At 45.7% G+C, this 23,100-nt stretch overlaps 1 protein-coding gene across 1 annotated transcript in view; it reads left to right on the top strand.

Moving 5' to 3' along the window:
- p23 (cytosolic prostaglandin E synthase) overlaps nt 1-16,809 on the top strand; it is a 71,804-nt gene extending 54,995 nt beyond the window's left edge. The window contains exons 4-5 of the mRNA XM_075679575.1: nt 7,736-7,763; nt 16,580-16,809. Coding sequence (XP_075535690.1) covers nt 7,736-7,763; nt 16,580-16,623 — 72 coding nt within the window. The 3' untranslated portion in view covers nt 16,624-16,809. The remainder of the gene's footprint in view (nt 1-7,735; nt 7,764-16,579) is intronic.
- The last annotated feature ends 6,291 nt before the right edge of the window (nt 16,810-23,100 follow it).

Below are 23,100 nucleotides of genomic sequence, written 5' to 3' on the forward strand. Positions count from 1 at the left end.
TGCTGCTTTCGCCGTGGATAGGCTTCGAGGCCACGTCATTTCTTTTTTTAAATCGTTCAAACCAGCCATTGCTACAATTAGTCTGTGTGGCCCATCTGCAACGCCAGAGCGTCTGCCTTCTCCATCATCATTTGGGATGTCACGGGAAGGTTGGCTGCCCTGGCATTAACTGTCGAAAGCGTCGACAAGGGGATGCTGAATTCTTTGGCGATGCTTGTTTTGGATCTTCCTTCTTTCTCCACTTCCTTGATTAACGAAACTTTTTTCTTCGTGTCACTTATCGCTCTGGAAGAAAATGCTCGGAAGCTGAAGCCCTCTCCCTTTCACCCCTACCTTCTGAAACTGTTTGCTCAACCACTTTCACCTGCGATTCGTCGTCCCTTACCATCACCGCCATGCCGGTATAACATTGCAAAGACCCCTCGATCGCTTCGCTGCTTGACCATGTATCTCGATCTTCACCTGACATGCCCTCACGCACCCTTCGTTGTCAAGCTCTGCACTTTGGCATTCGCAAAGGCGTGTTGTACCATCGTACCGTCGCAATGGCTTAATCGATGGCCGCAGGTGGATCCTTGTTATTCCTCGTCATCTGCACTCGGACATTTGCAGCGTTTTGCACGATGACTCCCAATGTGGTTACACTGGCACATTCAGGACATACTCCCGTCTTTGCCTACAGTACTACTGGCGCGGCATTGTATTGCTATGTTTGCCAGTATGTTCGGTCATGCCCTACGTGTCAGTGCTGCAAGACACCTCACAGCACCGCCAGTCCTCTACAGCCATTTCTTGCCCTGCCTGACCGTTCAACTGCGTTGGAGTCTATCTTTTTCGGTCACCTTCCGAACACTCCTGACGGCAACCGGTGGGTCATGGTTGCCGTTGACTACCTCACACGGTATGCTGAAACATCGGCGCTGCCAACAGCCACCGCAAAAGACGTTGTTTACTTCCTTCTTCGTCATGTCATTTTGTGACATGGTCCACCGCGTGAATTGCTAAGCGACTGTGGCCTGCGTGTTTCTCTCAAACATCGCCAAAGCCCTCCTAAAGGAATGTCAGATTGTACATTGCACTGCCTCAGTACCATCCTCAAAGTAATAACATGATGGAACGTTTCAATTGTAGCCTTGCCGACATGCTGGCGATGTACGTGCCCGATGATCACACGAATTTGGACTAGGTACTTCCATTCATAACCTACGCTTATAACTCTGCCATCCAAGCTACCACTGGTTTCTCATCTTTCTTTCTTCTCTATGGACGTGAACTGTCATACTGCATTGATACAATTCTTCCATACCGACCTGACGTTTCTGAAGTAAAACCTACTTCAGAAGCGGCTGCTTATGCAGAAGAATGCCGTCAACTGGTGTGTTCATTTACCACGCAAGACTAGTGTCGTCACAAATCTCTTCATGACACCTCTGACTCTACTGCCCACTATTCCCCCGAAACACTGGTTTGGCTATGAGTTCCATCCACCACTTTCGGCCTTTCTACCAAGCTCTTGTCCAGATACCACGGTCCTTGCAGAGTCCTAGAGCAAACGTCGCCAGTGAACTATGTCGTCGAGCCAGCTCCTGACAATCGTTTCCGAGGGCGCGAAACAGTTCATATTTCACGGTTTCAACCCTGCTATGACCCGCCTGTGCTGTCTTCTGCCTAGGTTGCCAGGTTGGCTCCTTTCTACCCGGGGGGAGTGTTGTACTGGAGTGCTTCGACGCCAGCACAGCGAAAGAAGTTGACGTTCATCTGTATCTTGCTCTGTCGGTTTTTTGGGCTGTGGCTGCCTTGTGTTAGTGGTCCTTTTCCAGACACCGTGCCCATGTTGCTGAGGCGAACATGCCTGTTACAGTATAACTATTATGGTTTGTTTCTATATCGACTGGGTAATTACGGTGTCGCCTTCTCAATTAGGTAGTTTTTGTCCTTTCCGTCCTGTCTGAACTGGTTTAGGTTCTTGTTGTGGTTGCTGCGTTTGTTGCTTTTTCAATTGCCTATTTTCTTCTAGGTCTCCTATTCGCACTCACATTAGCTCCAGTTCGCGTTCTAGGCGTGCGAGTTCTGTTGTTTGGTGTTGGGGTTGGAAGGCGACTGCCGCCCAGCTCGCCTTGTTATTGCCTTCTTTGCTTTCAGACTATTACAGAAATACTCTGCCCGAAAAAGTACTCAAATCTCGATATAACAAATTCCGTGGGACTGCCAAAAATTGTTCGTTATTCTGAAAGGCCATTATAACGAAAGCGCTAAAATTAACCATTCCGCCCATCAACCCACCAGTTCATAAGTGGTCAGTCACTGTTTGAGTGATCCACAAAAAACATTGGTGTTTGCTCTCGGCCCGTGCTGTTGCTATTTTCCATAGATTTCCACCACCACACCACCGAAGCACTCTACAATGAGAGCAACACGGGCAAAGCGGACGCTGATGCTGAGAAAATTGCTGGGAAAAAGGAAGCTCAGTCTTGCCTCCGGAGCGCAATGTTTCTTTTGTTTGTTTTCGCATTCCTTGCAGTGGTCATCTGTCTCACTCAAGGCAGATACCTGAAGTATTCCAAAGCGCAAGCGCGCTTAAACGACACGGCCTATAAAGTGCGAAGTGCAAAGTGCGACCGTGTGGCATCCCCACGAGTACGGAGGACACATTTCGCCGTGCGCGTAGTTGGTACAGCTGCAGAAAGAAGCTCACAAGAAAAAAACATGCGCAGAAAGAAGGAAGAGACCTACCTCCGTTGCTAGGCAACATTTACGTGGGCGGAGCATGCGCTCACTAAACCTAATGTGTTGTTGCCCCTACAGTAGGTAAAAAATTATCTCCCGCACGTTTTTTATTGAGCGCAGTCTCAGGTTTTCCGGACTCGTGCGTCACGGCATCAACTTAGTGCGCCTGTCATCTTCTAGCCTACTGTTTGGCTGCCGTGAAGGATATACAGAAATCTAAGAACCCCCATATTTCGGAATATTAGTTCGTAGTACTAAGGCATTGTTAACATGACACGGAAGCTGAATTACAATCGTTATTCTGAAAACTTTGGTATTCTGCAGTTCGTAGTACTGAAATATTTTTACATTGAAACCATAAGACGTCTGCAGGGGATTTCTGAAAAGTTCATTAATGTGGCGTTGTTGCATTAATGTGGCATGTGTAAGAACATACCTTCATTTCTTAGTTGGCATGTGCTGTTATCATAATACGTACTCAGTCAACTTCCACTAGAATGTTAGTTGCCAAGCATGGTAATCTTAGAACACATTTGAACAGAATAAGTTTAATGTGTGTACACAAAGAAATAGTTAACTTAATCCATTCACAATAGTTGACAAGCTAATATGTACCTTTATTTCATATCTCAGTTCGATCGTTGGTGCAGAGTTGGTCACCGAGTGCTCACTGGGGAAAAAAAAACTTCCAAACAACGTGCAATGGCATCAAGTCCTTTCTATTTATGCTGGCAATACAAAGCGGACACTTCTCAGCTATCACAGCGGTGATGTCCACAAACTCGACGCGGCTAGATGCACTTAGCATTTGCTTCCAAAAGTTATTTTTACAGCCGAATACAGCAGAGTGGTATCCTGTCGACCTTGATTCATCTGACATCCCAAACAGAATGTGTTACAAGCACACTAATTAGCAATTAAACCTGTACCTTTCCAAGCTGCTGCTGGGAGAAAACTGAATCCGCATGTACCGGTGTAAGGAGGAGGAGGAGGGCGGAACGCTGATTCAAGGCTACATTCCTTCTCGCCAATAAAACTGTCTATATCAGAGTTGGGGAGTGGAATAATTCTGATATTCTGCAATTTTGGAATAATTCTGAAACATTCCGCATTATCAAACGCCCCGAAACACCTGTCCGGCAGACGTAATGAAAGCTTGTAATGGAGTTGGAATGGAATGGGCTCGTGTAGTAAAAGGATCATGCGAATTCACGGCTACGCTCACTCTATTTTTACTATATGTAACGAATGCAATAAACAGAAGGTTATATATGATGATTAAAGAAGTAGGAGCACCTGGAACCCACCACCTTTTATTTATGTATGGAAGAAATCCATGATTGTTTTCTACATTCTTATTTCTCGATGAGATTGCTATAAGCTTAACTTTCAAAGGTGTTGGAAAACATCTTCCTCATCCATATTGAAACTGAAGAACAGCTGTACACAGTTCTGTCCTTCCATCATCTTTGATAACAAAGGCAGCACCTGTGCTTGCTTTTCCACCACGTAGTCATCAAGGACTAGTGCAATAAATCTCGTTTGTGACTGCACCACAGACCAAGATGCAGCTGTCAACACTTGCGTAGTCTGCAAAGCGTAACCTAACACTTCGCATGCCTGAACAGGAATGCTGTAGGTCTCCTCGGATCCACTAGTGCTTAAATTTAGGGCACCAAAAATCACTAGGTTGGAAAAAATTGGCAGCTGTTTCTTGAGTTACTTGGTTCCAAGCACTGTCAAGCTTGTGCAGCGCAGCGAGTGGAATCGTGGTTATTGGGCCCCTCCTTGTTGTTTTGTAAAGTGCATGATCCATCTTCTCTAGATGATGGCAGTGTGTGTGAAAACACGCCCCTGGCCTGTGTGCTGAAGGTCTGCATTCGTATTAACAGGAAGGTAAACGAGCTCAATGGCATTCAACTCAACGTCCCTACTGCGCCAAGCCGTTACCGACAAAGAAAAACACATCTGTTGGCCTGACCAAACTTTTGGACCGGCTTACTCAGCTACTGCTTAAATAGTTTGCCCGTCATATATGCCTTTCTTTATGTATGTTTTTTGGAAGTAGTCAGGCCTCTGGCAACTCCCTGTCACAAACGGAGGGAGCTTCTCCTTCCCAGTCGTGTTTGCCCCAACCAACACTACAATGCATTCCTTGCTCCGCCTTTCTTTGCTTGAGTATATGTCTCCCTTGTAACTGATGATTCTGTCTTGTCAAAGACCTGCCGTGGTTGCCCAGTGGCTATGGCGTTGGGCTGCTGAGCACGAGGCCGAAAATGCGGCCATGGCGGCCGCATTTTGGTGGGGGCGAAATGCGAAAACACCCTTTTACATGGATTTAGCTGCACGTTAAAGAACCCTAGGTGGTCAAAAAAGAGTCCTCCACTACGGCGTGCGTGCCCCATAATCGGAAAGTGGTTTTGGCATGTAACCCCCCCCCCCCTCTTTTTTTTTTCTTTTTTTCTTGTAAAAGCTTGAAAAACAAAGGGTTCTTGTGCCGGCTTTTAAGGTCGGCCAGCAAGTACAGTAGAATCTCAGTGATAATCTCTCAGGACTGTGCTAGAATTCATTACACCCAAAATTCATATCGCCAACATAAAAAGAAATGTAAAAAAAAAAACTGGAAATTGAAAGGGAGTGCAGCAATGAAATGGCCTTTTTTATTTTTCTGCAATCCTAATATGTTCTTTTATCTCATGGCAAAATATTTTGAAGTACACAGCAGAATTCGAGAAAACTGCATTTCTATCTGACACGCAGGGGTGGTGTCAAGGCAAAGTGATGTAGGTCGCCCTTGCAACAGGAATGCAACTGGCGCATTGGCCTGGCTGCTCTGCCGCCCTAAGAACAGCTAGTATCTAGTGCTACTGGCATGTCGGGGATCACACAGTGGCTCCATTGTTCATGTCATCCACCACCGTGCAAAGGGAGGTTTGCAAGATTTGAAATTTAGTATGCTGTAAGCCAATGGGTTTCAGCCATCAGGTATCAGGCGTGATCATATCATGGAGATTCTGCTGCACCTGTTCCTATAGCCCTACAGGGTCCCGTTTCACCATGCAGTGTACGTTTCCATGCTTAGGGTTTGCCGCACACATAGCGGGAAACTGGTTCATGCCGTTCTCTGAAGCAGTGAAACCATCCTTCCCTTAATGGCAAACTTCAATATGTTTGCTATGCAAAATTGGCTAACCTTCACATGATTATGGGACCACTGAATCGGATGTGCAGGCCACTTTTGTCTTTAATCCAGCTGATCAGATAGTTTTCAAAACTAAGCCTTTTTCAGTCATTTCTAAATTCTCAGCCACGTAAGCGGCTTCAATTGCCTTCTTGCTACGGATATATGTTGACATCGCTCTATTTAGTATGTCATGCTTCTTCGCCGCTTCACACGTTCTCTGCTTCCCCATAGCAATTGGATCTTCTCCTTCAGGGTTTTATCATGGTATTTGCCACCCTATGAAGACATGGTGGTGTGTGTGCATAGTAGATCTTGTCGCCACCACAGAAACACAAAGCGGCACTGACACAGCAAAGACAACAAATGGTGCAGCTTACGTCGCTTGCTCACATTTTATGACTGGCGAGTTGCCCAACATGCTGCATGCGCCACGGTCAATGTCGATGCTATTAACCATTTGCAAAAAATAACCCTGAGAACATGGTGGCCATGTAATGGTTCTGGCTCCTTTAATCTTTTCCAGTGCATGCAGGCCACAAAAGCATAACCTTTGATATCTGCGTAAGCTGCCGCTGGGGTCGGGATTGCTAACAATGGTGATAGGCATGTTGCGCCAACTGTTGCTTAGCTGATGCTAATTATCCATTTGTTTGTGAATTAGCAAGCTTTTTAACCTTTTGAGGATCAAAGGCAAATGTACAGCACCCACTTCGGTGGCTTAGCAGCTATGGTGTTGCGCTGCTAAACACAAGGTAACGTGATCAAATCCCGGCCACGGTAGCCGCATTTCAATAGGGGCGAAATGCAAGAACTCCAGTGTCTCGTGCATAGAGGTCACGTTAAAGGTGCCCTGGTGGTCGAAATTAATCTAGTCTCCCACTACGGCGTGCCTCATAATCAAATCATGGTTTTGGCACGTAAAACCCAAGAATACAATTCAGTAAATACACGCCACCACGAACAAGTCCCAAATGCTTGATACCATATGTTTTCTACGCTGTCTGTGTGTTTCTGAAATGCACCAACTTTGACAAGTGTAGCTCGGCAAGAGCTGCCTCCCTTTGTGGATACAAGGAACTTTTTCCTCGCACCGTAATCGTTTGGTTCTCATTACACAGCTTGCTTCCGCTGACGTGTCAGCAACTGCTTGTGCAGGCTGGTGACGGTTTTGGTTTCGTCTCAGGGGCTGTTTGTTTGTTGCCCTCACAGAAATGGACAACTCGCAATCTAGGCTTGGCCAATTTATTGCATTTCTGAAGTTTACCCGATACTTGCGTCATTCAGTATCTACTTATAGGTGGCTACCCCTGCTGTGGTATACATAAACAGTATTCTGCAGATTCAACATTTCTGAATATCCGATTACGAGGTTAAAGTGCTACTTCTATTTGTTATAAATAATTTGATTTAGCAAGAGCATGCTTCACTTGCAAATATTAGAAAGATTACAAGCAACAAGCTGCTGCGGAGATAACAAGCCACAAAACGTACTTGTTCTCGTGCAAAAATATTAGGCAACATTAAGACTTAAAAATATGTATTTAGTTACTAGTCATATAAGCAAAAGTAGTAAACAATTATTTAGAAGCACATCATTTACTTAAATTTGAGGAATTGGATCTAGCTCAGCCACCCAAGGAGTGAGAATGGTCCGTTACCAATCCCAAAGAGTTGAAAGGGGGTGATAATATGAAATTCCGCTTTCTAAAATGGAGTGCAAATTGAAAAGGAGGGTCTCGCTTCGTAACTCTATCCATTTTCAGGCATGATCACATCGCAGAATTTAGGAGCAAAGCACTAACCCTTCTTATTTGATGCTTTCAGGAGCAGACGGGGGACAGCGATGATGAAGGTATGTGCCATTTCAAAGCATTAAGTTAAAATCCCAAAACCAGCGCCATAGCTATTCGTTGCGAAGGCCACCACTGGAATCGCCAGTGTTGCAGTCTTTTTTGCATCAAGTTAGATCACATGATGTTGCGCTAGCAGGTGTGATATGAGGGCGATCTTATTGTGGTATTAAGGAGGTTTGCCTTATTTTCTTTGGCCATATACTGCTCCTTGTTAATAGCACTGGCTGCCATATTAGAAGTGAAAAATGTTGCCCAGGGCCTTGCAGATGCTTAATAATGTACAGTCTCGGTCAAAAAACTTTAACCCGCTGTGAACGGCCGCGGAGCAGTTGCGCTCCGCTATCGCAGCGCTGCCGGCGTGCGCCGCTGCTCATTTGCGCAGAGGATAAAGAGGGCGAGAGAAGCATGCTTTGATAACAGGGCTCGTGAAAACTAGTGCAGTGTTCGTTCTGCCAGCTGCGAAGTCGTCTTGCGGCCGCAGTGGTACGGCGCTTCGTGCAAGTAAATCTGGTGGCCTGGGTGAAACTGCCCGGCATCCGTGCAGCGCATTATAGTATAAAAAGGGTCCTAATCGTCGAAATTACCTATTACAACTTTATCCTACACATTCATAGGTGAGAACCTTCGTAATATGCTTTTAGACAAACATTTGGAATGTGTTGCTGAGTGCGATGAAAACAAAAGATGAAAATAAGCTAACATCTGTGAGTGCTGTCTAGCGTTGTTCCAGATTTTATTGTAATATGCGGGCCAATTCAACCATCGTTCGTTTATAAAAAAAAAAAAAAAGACCTGGGCCGCTGTCTTGTACAGGTTCGAAAAGCCGACGGTCGATCACGCGATTGGACTAGATTGACCTAGGCCGCGATATCGGCGCAGCCTGGACAATCGCGCGAGGCGAAATCAAACGTCTGCTTTTCGAACGTGTACAAGATAGCGGCCAAGAAGCAGTAATTTCGACTACAAAGGCTCTCTTCGGAAAGGGCCTGTAAACACCGTTACAATATTTAAAACACGTTGACCGCACTTCTCCATTAAGGGACGACCAAACGAGTGCGTTTGGCGTTGAATTTCTTTAGTTAAGCGCACAGTGACAATTATGAAAACTTTTCGGGACTAGAAGACGTTTGCCCTGCCTGAGTAGCCGATAGAGTTAGACCCATTCCCTCGGCATTTTGGAAAGTGCCCACTACCTCGCTTTTTTTTTATATCTTCGTGCACACTGCCTCATTGTCGTTAGGGCCCACTTTGATGCACACATGAGGCCAGTGTAAGTTCATCCCGTTTGCAGTGGCCATCGCGCGTTTGAATCGCATAAAGTAGGCCAGGGCCACGAGATTATAGGATTGAGGTATCGGTCGTCTCTATGAGAAAGGACTTCACAGGCAGTTATAAAAAATGGGTTGTACGTAGCGTCCTTTAACCAGAGGCCTTGGCTAGTTTACAGTCAAGCACATGGGCAAGCTGCAGTTGTTCGGGGCAACCACAGACGAAGCCACACTGAATACCTTGAAGGCATGTTCCTCCCTGTGATTTCGTCACGATATGCAGGTGCCACCCTGAAGCTCATGATTTCTTGATTAATTTGCTACTTGTGACAGTCATGATTAAAAATACGAGATGCAACTGTGGCACGTTATTTAAAATATCATTAAGCTGCTGCAGTCAGATCTTAGCTACGATCCTCGCAAAGTGCCTGTGTTCGAGCATGCGCAGGACTACTCGTAGCGTTGGTCCTTTAATTTGGTCCCGGGAAACGTAACTGATGATTACGATACTCAGAATTGTGAAATTTGAGTGTATCGCATTTGGCAGCGGTCGCCAGAGACCCCCGCTTGCTCATCCGACATACGCCGCAAATGGCATGCTAGCCGGTAGGGTGGCTTCCACTTCACCACCATTACGTTCACGCTGCGCTCGCCACAGTAGTTTTTCACAAACGCTGTTATCAAACGACGCTTGGGAGTAAGAGACATGCTTTCCTCGCCATTCTTATCCTCAGTGCAAGCAAGCAGCGGCGCGTGCCGGCGCTGTGTTCCGCGATAGCGGAACACAGCTGCTCCGCGGCCGTTCACAGCGGGTTCAAGTTTTTTTACCAAGACTACATCTTGAAGGGGCAGCGCAATATGACGAAGACAGAAGGCAGGAACACACAGGACAGCGCTGAACTCGCAACTAACTTTATTCGAAGGCATAGACAAACTTATGTACACAACCCATAGCCATGTGCTTTCCCATTGATGGCGTCATTATCAGTGCGCAGGTAAAAACGTAAAACCCTGTAATCTAATGCTACACTATAAGGCGGCTCAAAAATTCAAATTCATTGTCATACAAATTTAACGTAGCATGCTTACACAGCGTGACCCTTTTTTCCTGATATAGTAGGCCTCAATAATCTCCCTCGTGGTCTGATTTCTATGCATGGAAAGTATTGTGGTGTTTTTATAGATAGGAGTGCACCCATGCTCAGAGCAATGCCACGCGACATGTGAGTAGGCATTACCCGTTAGTGGAGCGCCTATGCTCAGACGATTTAATGTTCAGGCAACGACCTGTTTGGCCGATATAGTTGTGACCTTAAGGGGGGATGAGGGTCTTGAAAACTTTTTTTTTATTTCTTAACATATCTTTCTGAAAATTTACATGCAGATATATCTTTGAATGCTGATCCCAAATATATATTCAGATTTTATATATCTCATCTAGAAATGAAGATATTGCAAAATAATTTATCCCACATAGGTCTTTTCTTACGGGCCATTATGATAATTTCTTAATTAAAAAAACTAGTTTTAAAGAATAGCTGTCATTTTCAAGGGCCCACTGCACATCCTAAAGCTAAAGAAATTTTTAAAAAGTCGTCATATAGGTCATGAATGAATAACAAAGTAGGAAGAAAAAAACAATGTGGGAGTAATTAGCTTACATCTGACTTAATTGCTAGTCTATTGGGTTTAATGAAAAATGGAAAGCTTTAGGATGTAGCTGAGGTCTTACTGAAAGAAATGATACCTAATTCAATAAAATCAGTTGATGCAAACATTATGAAAAGTTCTGTAAGGCAAAGGCATTTGATCGAAAAAGCAAAGCTGAGAAAATTGCATTCAAAGTTTTGCTGACTCTACCACTTTTGTTTACCTATCACATGGAAAAATTTAATGCTTTAGCATGCAGCCCAGTCATTACTGAACACAATAACACCAAACTCACAGAAATCTGTTCATGTAAAGATTGTGAAAACTTCTGTATTGCATTGGCACTTGACAAAAAAAAAGCTCAGAAAGTCACTTGCTATTTTCTTTGAATCTGCCACACATTCACAAAAGTCCTGGGCAGTAGTGCTGGGTTCTGTCAGGCATGTGCTTCTTGGCCATCCTCTTCTTCATCTTTTCAGCATTGGTGTGACTTTTATCAGACCTGCAGAGCCTCTGTTTATCTTTTTCAAGGCTCCTACGAATGAGGTAGCTCCCAGGACTGTAACCAAGCTGTGCTGCAACAGCTCTGCTGGTTCTCTCACTGCTCTCTCTCACTGCACTTTGCGAGTTGGAGAGTGGCCATCCCACATTTGCTGCAGCTTGAGGACGCAAACAGCTTCTTTAGCACACAGAGATCAATGATGATGTACTCTGTGCCGCGATCGTCGTCTTCACTTCCTGTGCCGACGTTCATTAGCTCGAACTTGCGGAAAGTCGCGGAATTCTTTGCCAATGAAGTTTTGATGTTGTCTGCGTATTTTTTCGCGCCCCGCGCACTTCGCCTCCGTGAAAAACACCATGTCGAAGCGTTGAGCACGCGAGCTCGGTTCAGCCGCGTCCGTCGGCACCGAAGCGGCGTGCGGAAACGCCGAAGTCGACGTTAGGCTTCGGTCAGCCGGCTCGGCCGCTTCCGACGACACGGAATCCGCAGCGACTTGCAGCGTCTCAAAAGTTGGTATTTTCGACGGGCTTAGTCCAGGCGCATCCACCGGCACTGCAGAGACTTGCGGTAACACCGAAGTTGACACCGATCGGCACTGTCCAGCCGCGTCCACCGGCGAAGCTAGCGTCGATGGGGTTTGTTCAGCCGCGTCCTCCGGCGAAGCTGTTGTTGGCGAGCTCAGTCCGGCCGCATCCACCAAGGGCACAGCAGCTTGCGGCATCACCGAAGCTGTAGTTGTCGACGATGTAGCGCTCATCTTATTGCATGCGCGTGTCTTTTTGCTGACTGCTTTTCGCGTGCTTGCTTTCAAGCGCGCGTCTCGCGCCATCGTGACACGCGGAACAAAGACACCAGGCACGCAAAAGCAAGAAATTTGTGGTTAAAAGAAGCGACTCAATAGCCAAAATATCTACAAGAACGATAAAGAGAAAGGCAGAACGAAAAATACTAGGAAAGAAAGAGGAGCGCGAAAAATGACGTGCGTGCAGGCGAGAGCAGACGACGCGAAGGAGTCGAACAACGCGGCCCGCGGCAGGCGAAGCATGCGTCACGGCCAATCAGAGGGCTGCCCTCGAGGAGGCGCCCGTTTCACCCAATCAGCGGCTGTCTCGCGACGATTTCCCGCTTGAGAACGGGTGCCGATCGCTCCGCTGCACGAGAGTCTACAGCGTGCCGAGGGGCGCCAGAATGGAGAGCGGGAAACCAGCTTTCAAACGAGACCAAGATGGCGCCGATCGGTTCGCGTCGCGCGGAGCTACGGCAGCTTGAAAATGAGGCAAACATTCGCGCTTGGCGTTCAATTTCGGCTCACCGACGTTTCTAAATTGCCGTTTTTTTTATACTTCGAGTAGGAATTGAGCCATAATATTTTGTAGAGACATAGTTGGGACATTAAAGACTTCAAAAACGCAATTTTTGAAAATTGCCATTTTTGACCATTTTTCGCGATTTCAAGACCCGCGTCCCCCCTAAGGAAAGGGAAGCTCATAAGCAACTCCCATTCTACAGTGCACAAGCGGGGACGTATGCTTAACATCAGGGTCTTTTACTCCAGCAGTACCAACTCGCCCAAATGTCGATCCTTCTGCTTTATAATGTGCTCATTGCTGGGATATATCCAGCCATGGCCATGGTCTGAACATTTTCTGCCGACTGTTTACTTATTATTCAGCAACAAGCTCTTGTGGGGGGAAGGGGGGATATTTCGTAAATCTCCACCTAGTGGACTGTTCATCTTGGCCGCTGTTGATTGGCTGGAGCTGTACCAGTGAGAAGGAAGGAAACTGGCTGGAGACTCCTTCCTCCTCCGCAGCCGAGCAGCACCTCAGCAGCAGCCAAAATGGACAGTCCACTACATGGACCCTTACAGAGTAGCCGTCTCTCCTCACCAGGTCTGTGCAAAAGTAAACACTTTGCAATTTTCTGGCCATCGCAAGTGGGTTAAAACCAAGATCCCTTGGAATTTTTTTTATCGATGAGGTAACTGTTCAAGATAATTGCTATGTTCAACTTATGCCTGGTTACAACTGGTAACCTTTGCTGCAGTAAAAAAAATTATTATTTGAATCTACCATTTTTTCTCACGATAATTACACTCCCAACTCTGACCTTCTAAACTTGGTCTTTCTTGTATTAATTTCACCCACAACTTTGTGTCCCATGCAGCCCTGTGAACGAACGAGTGTGCTGTAGCTTACCCGTTTACTTGCTCAGGCTGACAATAGCATGTACCACCGTGAGCCATCTCATGTCTTTCTTGGCGACTTGCACTCTTTTGTGTCTGATATGTTTCTAATCTCAAGCTTGGGCCGATTCCCAAAATAGCTCTAGTAATAATGGTACAACTGTGTAGTATTAATGGTATCAATATCAATAGTATGACTGTGTTTAGTGGCACCACAATGCAGTGGTATCAGTACAGGTGGTACCGTCATGCGGTGGTGTTATGAGTGATAGTTGAAGATGCTGTCATTGAAACGTCTGTCGAACCTCTGGTCAAAAACGCAGACATTGTACAGTCATTTGGGACCCATCATCATCATCAGCCTGGTTATGCCCACTGCAGGGCAAAGGCCTCTCCCATACTTCCCCAACAACCCCGGTCATGTACTAATTGTGGCCATGTCGTCCCTGCAAACTTCTTAATCTCATCCGCCCACCTAACTTTCTGCCGCCCCCTGCTACGCTTCCCTTCCCTTGGAATCCAGTCCGTAACCTTAATGACCATCGGTTATCTTCCCTCCTCATTACATGTCCTGCCCACGCCCATTTCTTTTTCTTGATTTCAACTAAGATGTCATTAACTCGCGTTTGTTCCCTCACCCGATCTGCTCTTTTCTTATCCCTTCACGTTACACCCATCATTCTTCTTTCCATAGCTCGTTGCATCGTCCTCGATTTAAGTAGAGCCCTTTTGCAGAAGTAGAACCCCTTTCTTTGCAGTAGACCCTACAGGCCTCAAAATAAATTATTGTTTCATACACCCCATTCTCACCCCCAACTTGCTCAGAAAGACATTGTCTTCTCCGACGTCAACTAGAGGTGGAATTTCCTTTTTTTTTATTTTAATGTGCTCGTCAAGTTTGACATGTGAGACACATTACATGATTGTGTGCGCCGTGGAAATTACCACAAAGTGCACTTGAACAGCCTAAAATGTTACATACTCTGCACAGTACGTTGCCATCGTAAGTATAGGGGAAAGCTTTATCTAGTGTGCGTAAAAAGTTCTCGCCAGGGCCAGAAAACGCAGAATAAAGTCAATGCCTGTTACAATGGACCGTGATAATCCAGTGACAAATGTCTGTTATATCCGTAGTACGTTCTATCCAAAATTGGGGTTGTGGCATGTTGCAAAATGGTAAAACTATTACCACTAAGGTTTCATATTTTGTTTTTGAGGGTGCTATAGCAGAACTGGCAAGACTAGGTGAGCCTGCAAATCAATGGCTGTTTACATTAGGGATGACATGGCTTTTTATGATGTATTAAAAGGGTGCTTTGTCACTGTGCCCTGAATGCATTTGCTCTTTGAGGAAGAAAAGTGCTATTATAAAAACTGCACTTGTCCAAGAGGGAGAATGTAACACTTTGTTATAACGATGCGGAAAGGCAGCTGACATAACTTTGTTAAATGTTATTGTTCCCTTTGGTAGACCACGTGGCTCGTTACGCTCAAGCAGCTCGTGGCACATAACACGGAGCGTCGCTGTGCGATGTCGAGGAAGCAGGCGAACTTTGCTGTACCAGCTTGGCTCAGCTATCTCGTGGCCGAGCTGACCGCATTGGCATCAAATTCCATCGATGCCAATGCGATCTCGGAGGCCATGCCCAGCTAGAAGTTAATGCATGGCATGGATGTGACGTGCAAAATTGTGCGAGGGCAACCTCAGAAGCCAGGTGAAGCTATGGCTAATGCACTAATATTTCGTGCAGCTCGTGCAGCCAGGTACGTGCAAGGGAGAGAGAAAGAGAGGTCAGTGGAAAAGTGCAATAGTGAGCGGGTCCTTGTGGCAACTACATGTGACAGTGAGAAAGGCCAGTGTTGCCCGACTGCATATTCGATGCTGGGACGTGGGAGTTTTGAACAACCGTGGCGAACGAGTGCTGAACCTGGCGGAAAGCATTATACTCTGTGCACAATAGTAGGGTATTTTCTGGTTTCAGGAAAAAATCTAGTTCGGTATATCCATTGGCAGCACAATTTCACTTTGTTAAAATGAGGTTTTGAATACGTGGATCTGTGTGGGTTTCAAGGGGAATTTCACTTGCTTCGTTATATGCCGTTTCATTTTAACGAGGTTTGAGCATATTTAAGGAGAGACGCTCCTCAAAACAACTTTTTTGTTGCTTGTACTACAGGTTTGAAAATTCATCCAATGATACTTTTGTATGCAGATTTCAAATATGTCGTCACTTTTTGTGTAGCTGTGATTGTTTTTGAGCTATGTGCAATGGCAAAATAGACTAATCTTTGTGGGCACTTCTTTATGTACTTAATAATCGCAAAAGCATCGCATTGTAGCTTCTTTAGCTCTTTATACATTTCAGTGCCGATATCTAGCCAAACAGCATGTACAATTACTGGAACTGTGCAAAAAGATTAGAGCATTTCAACTAACTTTTTTCCTTGATTCCCTGAAGCATAACCTTGTAGTTTTGCAACTAATGCAAGGAGATATTGCAAATTCAACTAGGTATCAGCACTGTACATATATTCAAGAGTGTGTATGCCAAATTTCGTTAGTATAGACAACTATATGCGGTTATTTTCATGTGATTGTAGAAAAAGTTAGTTTAAGCATCCTAATTTTCATATTTGCAGTAATTGTAGACGCTGTTTGCATATATAGTGGCACTTAGCGGTCTACAAAGAGTTAAATAAGCTACAGCACAAAGCTTTTTGCAAAAGTTTATTGCACAATAAAGTGCCCACGAAATTGCGGTATTTTGCCACTGTGTAGGACATAACTCAAGAACTATAGTGGCTACACAAAAACTGACATATTCGAAATGGTCTTGTAATGCCCTATAAGTGGATTTTCAAATCTCTAGCACAAATATTTAAAAAAATGTTTTTTTTTATCCCCTTAAATGATGGATGAAGGCCTGCTGGGGCAAGTTACTCAAGAGAAGGAGACGTGTGGCACAGCTGTTTCATTGCATGGCTCCTCGTGCAGCACATCCAGTGAATTTCCTCACCTCAAAAGCTGTGTGATGGAAACAGCCTTGTCAAAGGCCTTAAACAACTGCTTCCTTCAGTGTGGCAAGCATCATTGAGCTTTTTGTGGGAAAAGTTTTCTGCGCGTGCATTTTCTGTCTGTGTGTGGCAGCAGAGAGAGTGGTGTGCGAATGCTGCGAACGTACCTTTCCGATTGGCTCGTGGTGTCTGCAGAGATTCCAGACCTGGAGAGCAGCAGCAGCAACAACAAAGAGTGAGGTCGGCCCCCAGCCTGTGCCAGTGGCAGTTCCTGCGTGTACAGACAGCGCCAACATCGGCCCCCTCCATCTAACCGTTCCCCCCCCCCCCCTGTTCATTTTGTTTTGCTACAGCCCACCAATAAAGGCACCACCACACCCATAACTCTCTGATGCCTCTGCATGGCTCCAAAGGGTTACACATGACTGACGATTCTGGCTCATAATTTCGATGGGCACACCTACATGCCCCTCATGTTCTGTGCAAATTGTGGCTTTGAAATTCCAAGCACCACTCACATACCTTTAACGCAGACACATTGCAATTGTTGTAGCCTGTGACATGTGTGTCTAGAAAATGCAGTAAAGAAAACATTGAGGGCACTTCTTTTCTTTCTTCTTCCCTCTTAAAGGGAAGGTGAAACACTTTTCGGAAAAAGTGAGTTCTCTGCGGCATTCTACAGTTTAGATTGAGTCCCCTGAACACGAATATCTGGTTCAAAAAGGGCGGAAGCAAACGCAAGCGGCTGTTTTTTCATGAAAACGCGCACCAGCGCCTCAGGGCATCGCGCGAACGCCACTGTTGCCCGTGATTGGTCGGGGCCGCTGTGACGTCATTCGCGGCAGTCGCCGGTCGGCGCCTCCGTTTCAGAGCTTAGCACACTGTTCTGTTCTGGCTTCATAGCTGAGTTGTAAGCATTATGGAACGTTCTCGCTGTCTCGGACAGCTTGTATTTTCGTCGTACATGTTCGAACCGACAGCCGATACGGAAAACGATGGCGGCAACGGCGATGTGTGCACCTTCGCGCGCGTTGGAAATCTTAGCTCGTACGTATGTTTTTTTTTTTTTTTTTTCATGTAGCTGCACGTTCCAATGACGGGAGAAAAAATGCGCTAAAGTGTCACTGGGAACATGCTGCTGGAAGAATGCCGAAGCACTAACTTCTCATTAGATTGTAAACACGGGTGAAATTCCGCGATGTCAAGCACCTTGCCGCTGCTTGTCTAAAGTTACACGATCGCGAACATAGGTGCCGCGTTTCAAAGCGCGCACATGCAGTGCTACGAGGTACAGTCATGGAAGTTGCTTATCATAGACATCCGGAGGGGGGCCAATGGGATTATGTGTGCAATATTCATACTATGGTTAGACGACTTTGCGATTGTGGCTCGATCAAGGATCGGTATGCGTGCTCCATGCTAGTGTTGACAAGATATTAGCCAGTTTTAGCACCACCGTGTGGTAAACACGATAACTGCAACCGTACGTCGAATGTCACTAGGCAAGCCTATACTCCATTTCATACCTCATGTACAACGCTGTGGAAGCTACGCACGAAGTCCGGTCACCAAAATTTATTACTGCGCGCGTTTCCGTCTATGCTTCGCAGCGTGCCGGCGGCGTTTGCTCGCGCGAGCATGCACGTGAAGCAGCCGCGACGGGCTGCAATTAAAAAATGCCGAAAAGAAAATTGATTTAAAAGAACGTGTTAGCAGCCGTATAAGTACACGGATTGTTTCTATGGGTAAATTCTTTTTCATTCATTTCATATTTTTTCATTTCATTCATTTTTCATTCATTTCATTTATTTTTTCATTTCATATGGAAGATTTTCTAAAAAATCGGGTCAAGAAACACCGAACTTTTTCTAAGTGCGAACGCAGCCACTGCAAGGGGTATCACAAGCCTCCACAGCGTTGCACCTGATGTATGAAACGGGAGTGTAGCAACAACGCGTTTCCGCATTTGTCGTAAGGCTATCCGGCTATCGCGGAAATGCTTTGAGCACAGCACAGTTGATTTCGTCGGCACGAACTTTCTCCTCACCGCACGGACCCACTGCGCTGCAAGCTTCTTGTCCTTCGGGAACCTGTGAAACACCACATCGTCTCGCCCGCCTGTGTTCGCGCAGCCGAATGCTGCACAGAACGAGGGCATGTTGGGCGCCCTTGGATGTAGGCACTCACGCAGCACAGAAGGAAAGAAGAGTTTACGAAAATCGCAAAAGAAAACAAACGTGAGCGGCGGCAGATCTCTCGTAGCGTCGTTAAGTAAAGTGCAGGACGGAAAGAGGCATGCCAACACATGCCAGCACGCCGCTCCGGCAGCTCGGTCCCCGCGCATGACGTCACTCTCGCCGGTTCTCTCCTCTGGCAACCACCTCACCCGGCGCACCGGGAAGCGATGGGGACGTGTCCGCGGGGGTGATTTAGAAAGCGATTTGCGCCCCTTATATTAACAAAACGAAGAAAAAATTTAGGAACCGTAAATTATTAGGTCTGTTCTTCCCGATCCCAGCAATTCATGGATATTGAAAACCGTTTCAGCATCCCTTTAATACTCCGCTATCCCAAGTTTTGTGCCAAGTCGCCAGTGCCAGCGATAACAGCAATTATACACAAGCGATCAAAGTAATTGAAATAGGTGCGTGAGTGCTGTGGTGCTTTGCGCTCTTAGCAAAACTACAGTCGGCAAATGGTATTTCGTTATCCTTTACGAGTCTCGTGCGGCGGGAGCACGGCTCAGCGCAATCTGCTTGCGGCGCAGTTGGCGTGGTCCATTTGTGTTTCGGAGGGTGGGCGGTGTAGAGCTATGGGCGCAGCCCATTCTTGTTCAGAGGGGTGGAAAGGCGACGAGAGAGAGCCGCACGGAGATGGCTGGAAAAATGAGCGCGTGTGGCTGCTGTTTGAGCGGCGGTGCATCGTTCAGCATTTAGATCTTTTTTTTTTTTTTCCCAAGGATTTGGCATTTCACTACCTTTCGGCTCGGACGCCCAGCAGCCAGACTTAATCGTTATAACTGATAATGCGGCGTCGGGGCATTGTAGTAAGCGGGTTATTTCACCATCGAAACATACAAAAGTAGACTGCTGCAGCCGGTATCGTTATATTGTATTGTTATAACCGGTATCGTTAAAAGTCTGTTCGACTGCACTCCTTTTAGTGGGTGAAGAAAGGTAAATAGAATTTAAATATTTAGTTGTTTTTGAATGAGAATAGCTTGTGTAAGTGTTCGATTAGCATTCAATTATTCGGCCAGTCCTTTAAAGATTAATCTGACAGACAACCATTCATTGCTAAAAGGCACTGTCCACACAACCCGAAAACTCCTGTTTATTGCTGCTGAAGAGTGTGCGATGGTATCTTATTGTGTTGGAAGAGGGGGGAGGTGCATTTTCGGCCGTACCGCACCACACACTGCTTCATATGTGCAGTAGAAGAGTTAGCGCAAGCCCTTCCCCCATTTGCTGTGGTTCGAGCATTGGTCTGCACTCGTAAGCCATTCTGTGGCGCGCCATCACTAGCTTGCCACAAACCCCTGCAAATGAGATACCTAGTTTGTACATAGCGCGTAATTTTTTATTGGTCCTAATGCCTACCTGTGAACTAGAATTTTATAACATACCTACTTAAAGCTGCGCAACTGTAAAGGGCAATACCGATTTTGAATTTATAAAAAAGGAAAAGTTATACAAATTATGATGAATACAGTCGCCGGTTGGATTCTCACAGTTGCTTGCTATAAGAATGCACGTGCAGCACTTCTGCCCACTGCGTAGAATATTGCATGAATATTTTGTGACTAAACTTCGAACAAAACTTTATTTCAAGGTCATCTGAAGTGCCACGCTGCCAATAAGAACTGTTGCAGCTTACCGGCCTGCGAGTTCACGGGGCCGGATCTAATGTGAGACTGCTTAAGATATCTGCAATATATTTGCTGAAGCTGATCACCTTTCACAAAATTGAACCAAATGATGGTGGGGTTCGCGCTAACATAGCTCATTGCCTTGGATGCTCTGTCCTGCACTCTTGTATTGCATACCAAATGCAATTTCTACCATAGATTGGTCATCATCATCAGCCTGGTTATGCCCAGTGCAGGGCAAAGGCCTCTCCCATATTTCTCCAACTACCCCAGTCATGTACTAATTGTGGCCATTTTGTCCCACCAAACTTCATAATCTCATCCGCCCACCCAACTTTCTACCGCCCCCTGCTACGCTTCCCTTGAAATCCAGTCCGTAACCCTTAATGACTATCGGTTATCTTCCCTCCTCATTATATGTCCTGCCCATGCCCATTTCTTTTTCTTGATTTCAACTAAGAGGTCATTAACTCGCGTTTGTTCCCTCGCCCAATCTGCTCTTTTCCTATCCCTTAACGTTACACCTATCATTCTTTCCATAGCTATAGAATAGCAGCTTGGGCTTGTGTTGATTTTCCATCCTGGTGTTAACAGTGCGAAACATAGACTAGACACAAGACGAGAGGACGACACCACAAGTTTCCATAGCGCGTTGCGCCGTCCTCAATTTAAGTAGAACCCTTTTCTTAAGCCTCCAGGTTTCTGCCCCTTGCGTGAGTACTGGTAAGAGACAGCTGCTATACACTTCTCTTTAGGGATAATGCCATGGCAACCTGCTGTTCATGATCTGAGAATATCTCATGATTATTATTATTCTGATTATTTCAGCCTCATGATCAGCATCCGCGGTCACTACCTGTCCTAAGTAGAGCTATTCCCTTACCACTTCCAGTGCCTCGCTACCTGTCGTGAACTGCTGTTCTCTTCCGAGGCTGTTAAACATTAATTTACTGCAGATTAATTTTTAAACCCACCCTTCTGCTTTGCCTTTCCAGGTCAGTGAGCATGCATTGCAATTGGTCCCCTGAGTTACTAAACAAGGCAATATCATCAGCGAATCGCAAGTTACTAAGGTATTCTCCATTAACTTTTATCCCCAATTCTTCCCAATCCAGGTCTCTGAATACCTCCTGCAAACACGCTGTGAATAGCATTGGAGATATCGTATCTCCCTGCCTGACGCCTTTCTTTATTGGGATTTTGTTGCTTGCTTTATGGAGGACAACATTGGCTGTGGAACCGCTATAGATATCTTTCAGTATTTTTACATACGGCTCGTCTACACCCTGATTCTGTAACGCCTCCACGACTGTTGAGGTTTCGACTGAATCAAATGCCTTCTCGTAATCAATGAAAGCTATATATAAGGGTTGGTTATATTCCGCATATTTCTCTGGTAGTGTGAATATGGTCTATTGTTGAGTATCCTTTACAGAATCCTGCCTGGTCCTTTGGTTGACAGAAGTCTAAGGTGTTCCTGATTCTATTTGCGATTACCTTAGTAAATATTTTGTAGGGAACGGACAGTAAGTTGATCGGTCTATAATTTTTCCAGTCTTTGGCGTCCCCTTTCCCATGGATTAGGATTATGTTAGCGTTCTTCCAAGATTCCGGTACGGTCGAAGTCGTGGGGCATTGTGTATACAGGGTGGCCAGTTTTTCTAGAACTATCTGTCCACCATCCTTCAACAAATCTGCTGTTGCCTGATCCTCCCCAGCTTCTTCACCCTTTGCATAGCTCCCAAGGCTTTCTTTGAAATCCCACAAGTAACGTCGGAAGAAGCAAATTCCTCTAGACTATTTTCTCTTCCATTATCGTCGTGGGTGCCACTGGTACTGTATAAATCTCTATAGAACTCCTCAGCCACTTGAACTATCTCATCCATATTAGTAATGATATTGCCGGCTTTGTCTCTTAACGCATACATCTGATTCTTGCCAATTCCTAGTTTCTTCACTGTTTTTAGGCTTCCTCCGCTCCTGAGAGCATGTTCAATTCTATCCATATTATACTTCCTTATGTCAGCTGTCTTACGCTTGTTGATTAACTTCGAAAGTTCTGCCAGTTCTATTCTAGCTGTAGGGTTAGATGCTTTCATACATTGGCGTTTCTTGATCAGATCTTTCGTCTCCTGCGATAGTTTGCTGGTATCCTGCCTAGCGGAGTTACCACCGACTTCCATTGCACACTCCTTAATGATGCCCACAAGATTGTCGTTCATTGCTTCAACACTAAGGTCCTCTTCCTGAGTTAAAGCTGAATACCTGTTCTGTAGATTGAGCTGGAATTCCTCTATTTTCCCTCTTACCGCTAACTCATTGATCGGCTTCTTATGTACCAGTTTCTTCCGTTCCCTCCTCAGGTCTAGGCTAATTCGAGTTCTTACCATCTTGTGGTCACTGCAGCGCACCTTGCCGAGCACGTCCACATCTTGTATGATGCCAGGGTTAGCGCAGAGTATGAAGTCTATTTCATTTCTAGTCTCGCCGTTCGGGCTCCTCCACGTCCACTTTCTGATATCCCGCTTGCGGAAGAAGGTATTCATTATCCTCATATTATTCTGTTCCGCAAACTCTACTAATAACTCTCCCCTGCTATTCCTAGTGCCTATGCCATATTCCCCCACTGCCTTGTCTCCAGCCTGCTTCTTGCCTACCCTGGCATTGAAGTCGCCCATCAGTACAGTGTGTTTTGTTTTGACTTTACCCATGGCCGATTCCATGTCTTCGTAGAAGCTTTCGACTTCCTGGTCATCATGACTGGATGTAGGGGCGTACAACCTTCATTTTGTACCTCTTATTAAGTTGCACAACAAGACCTGCCACCCTCTCGTTGATGCTATAGAAT

The sequence above is a fragment of the Dermacentor variabilis genome, chromosome 2 (genome assembly GCF_050947875.1).
Source record: "Dermacentor variabilis isolate Ectoservices chromosome 2, ASM5094787v1, whole genome shotgun sequence".
NCBI classification, from domain to species: Eukaryota; Metazoa; Arthropoda; class Arachnida; order Ixodida; family Ixodidae; genus Dermacentor; species Dermacentor variabilis.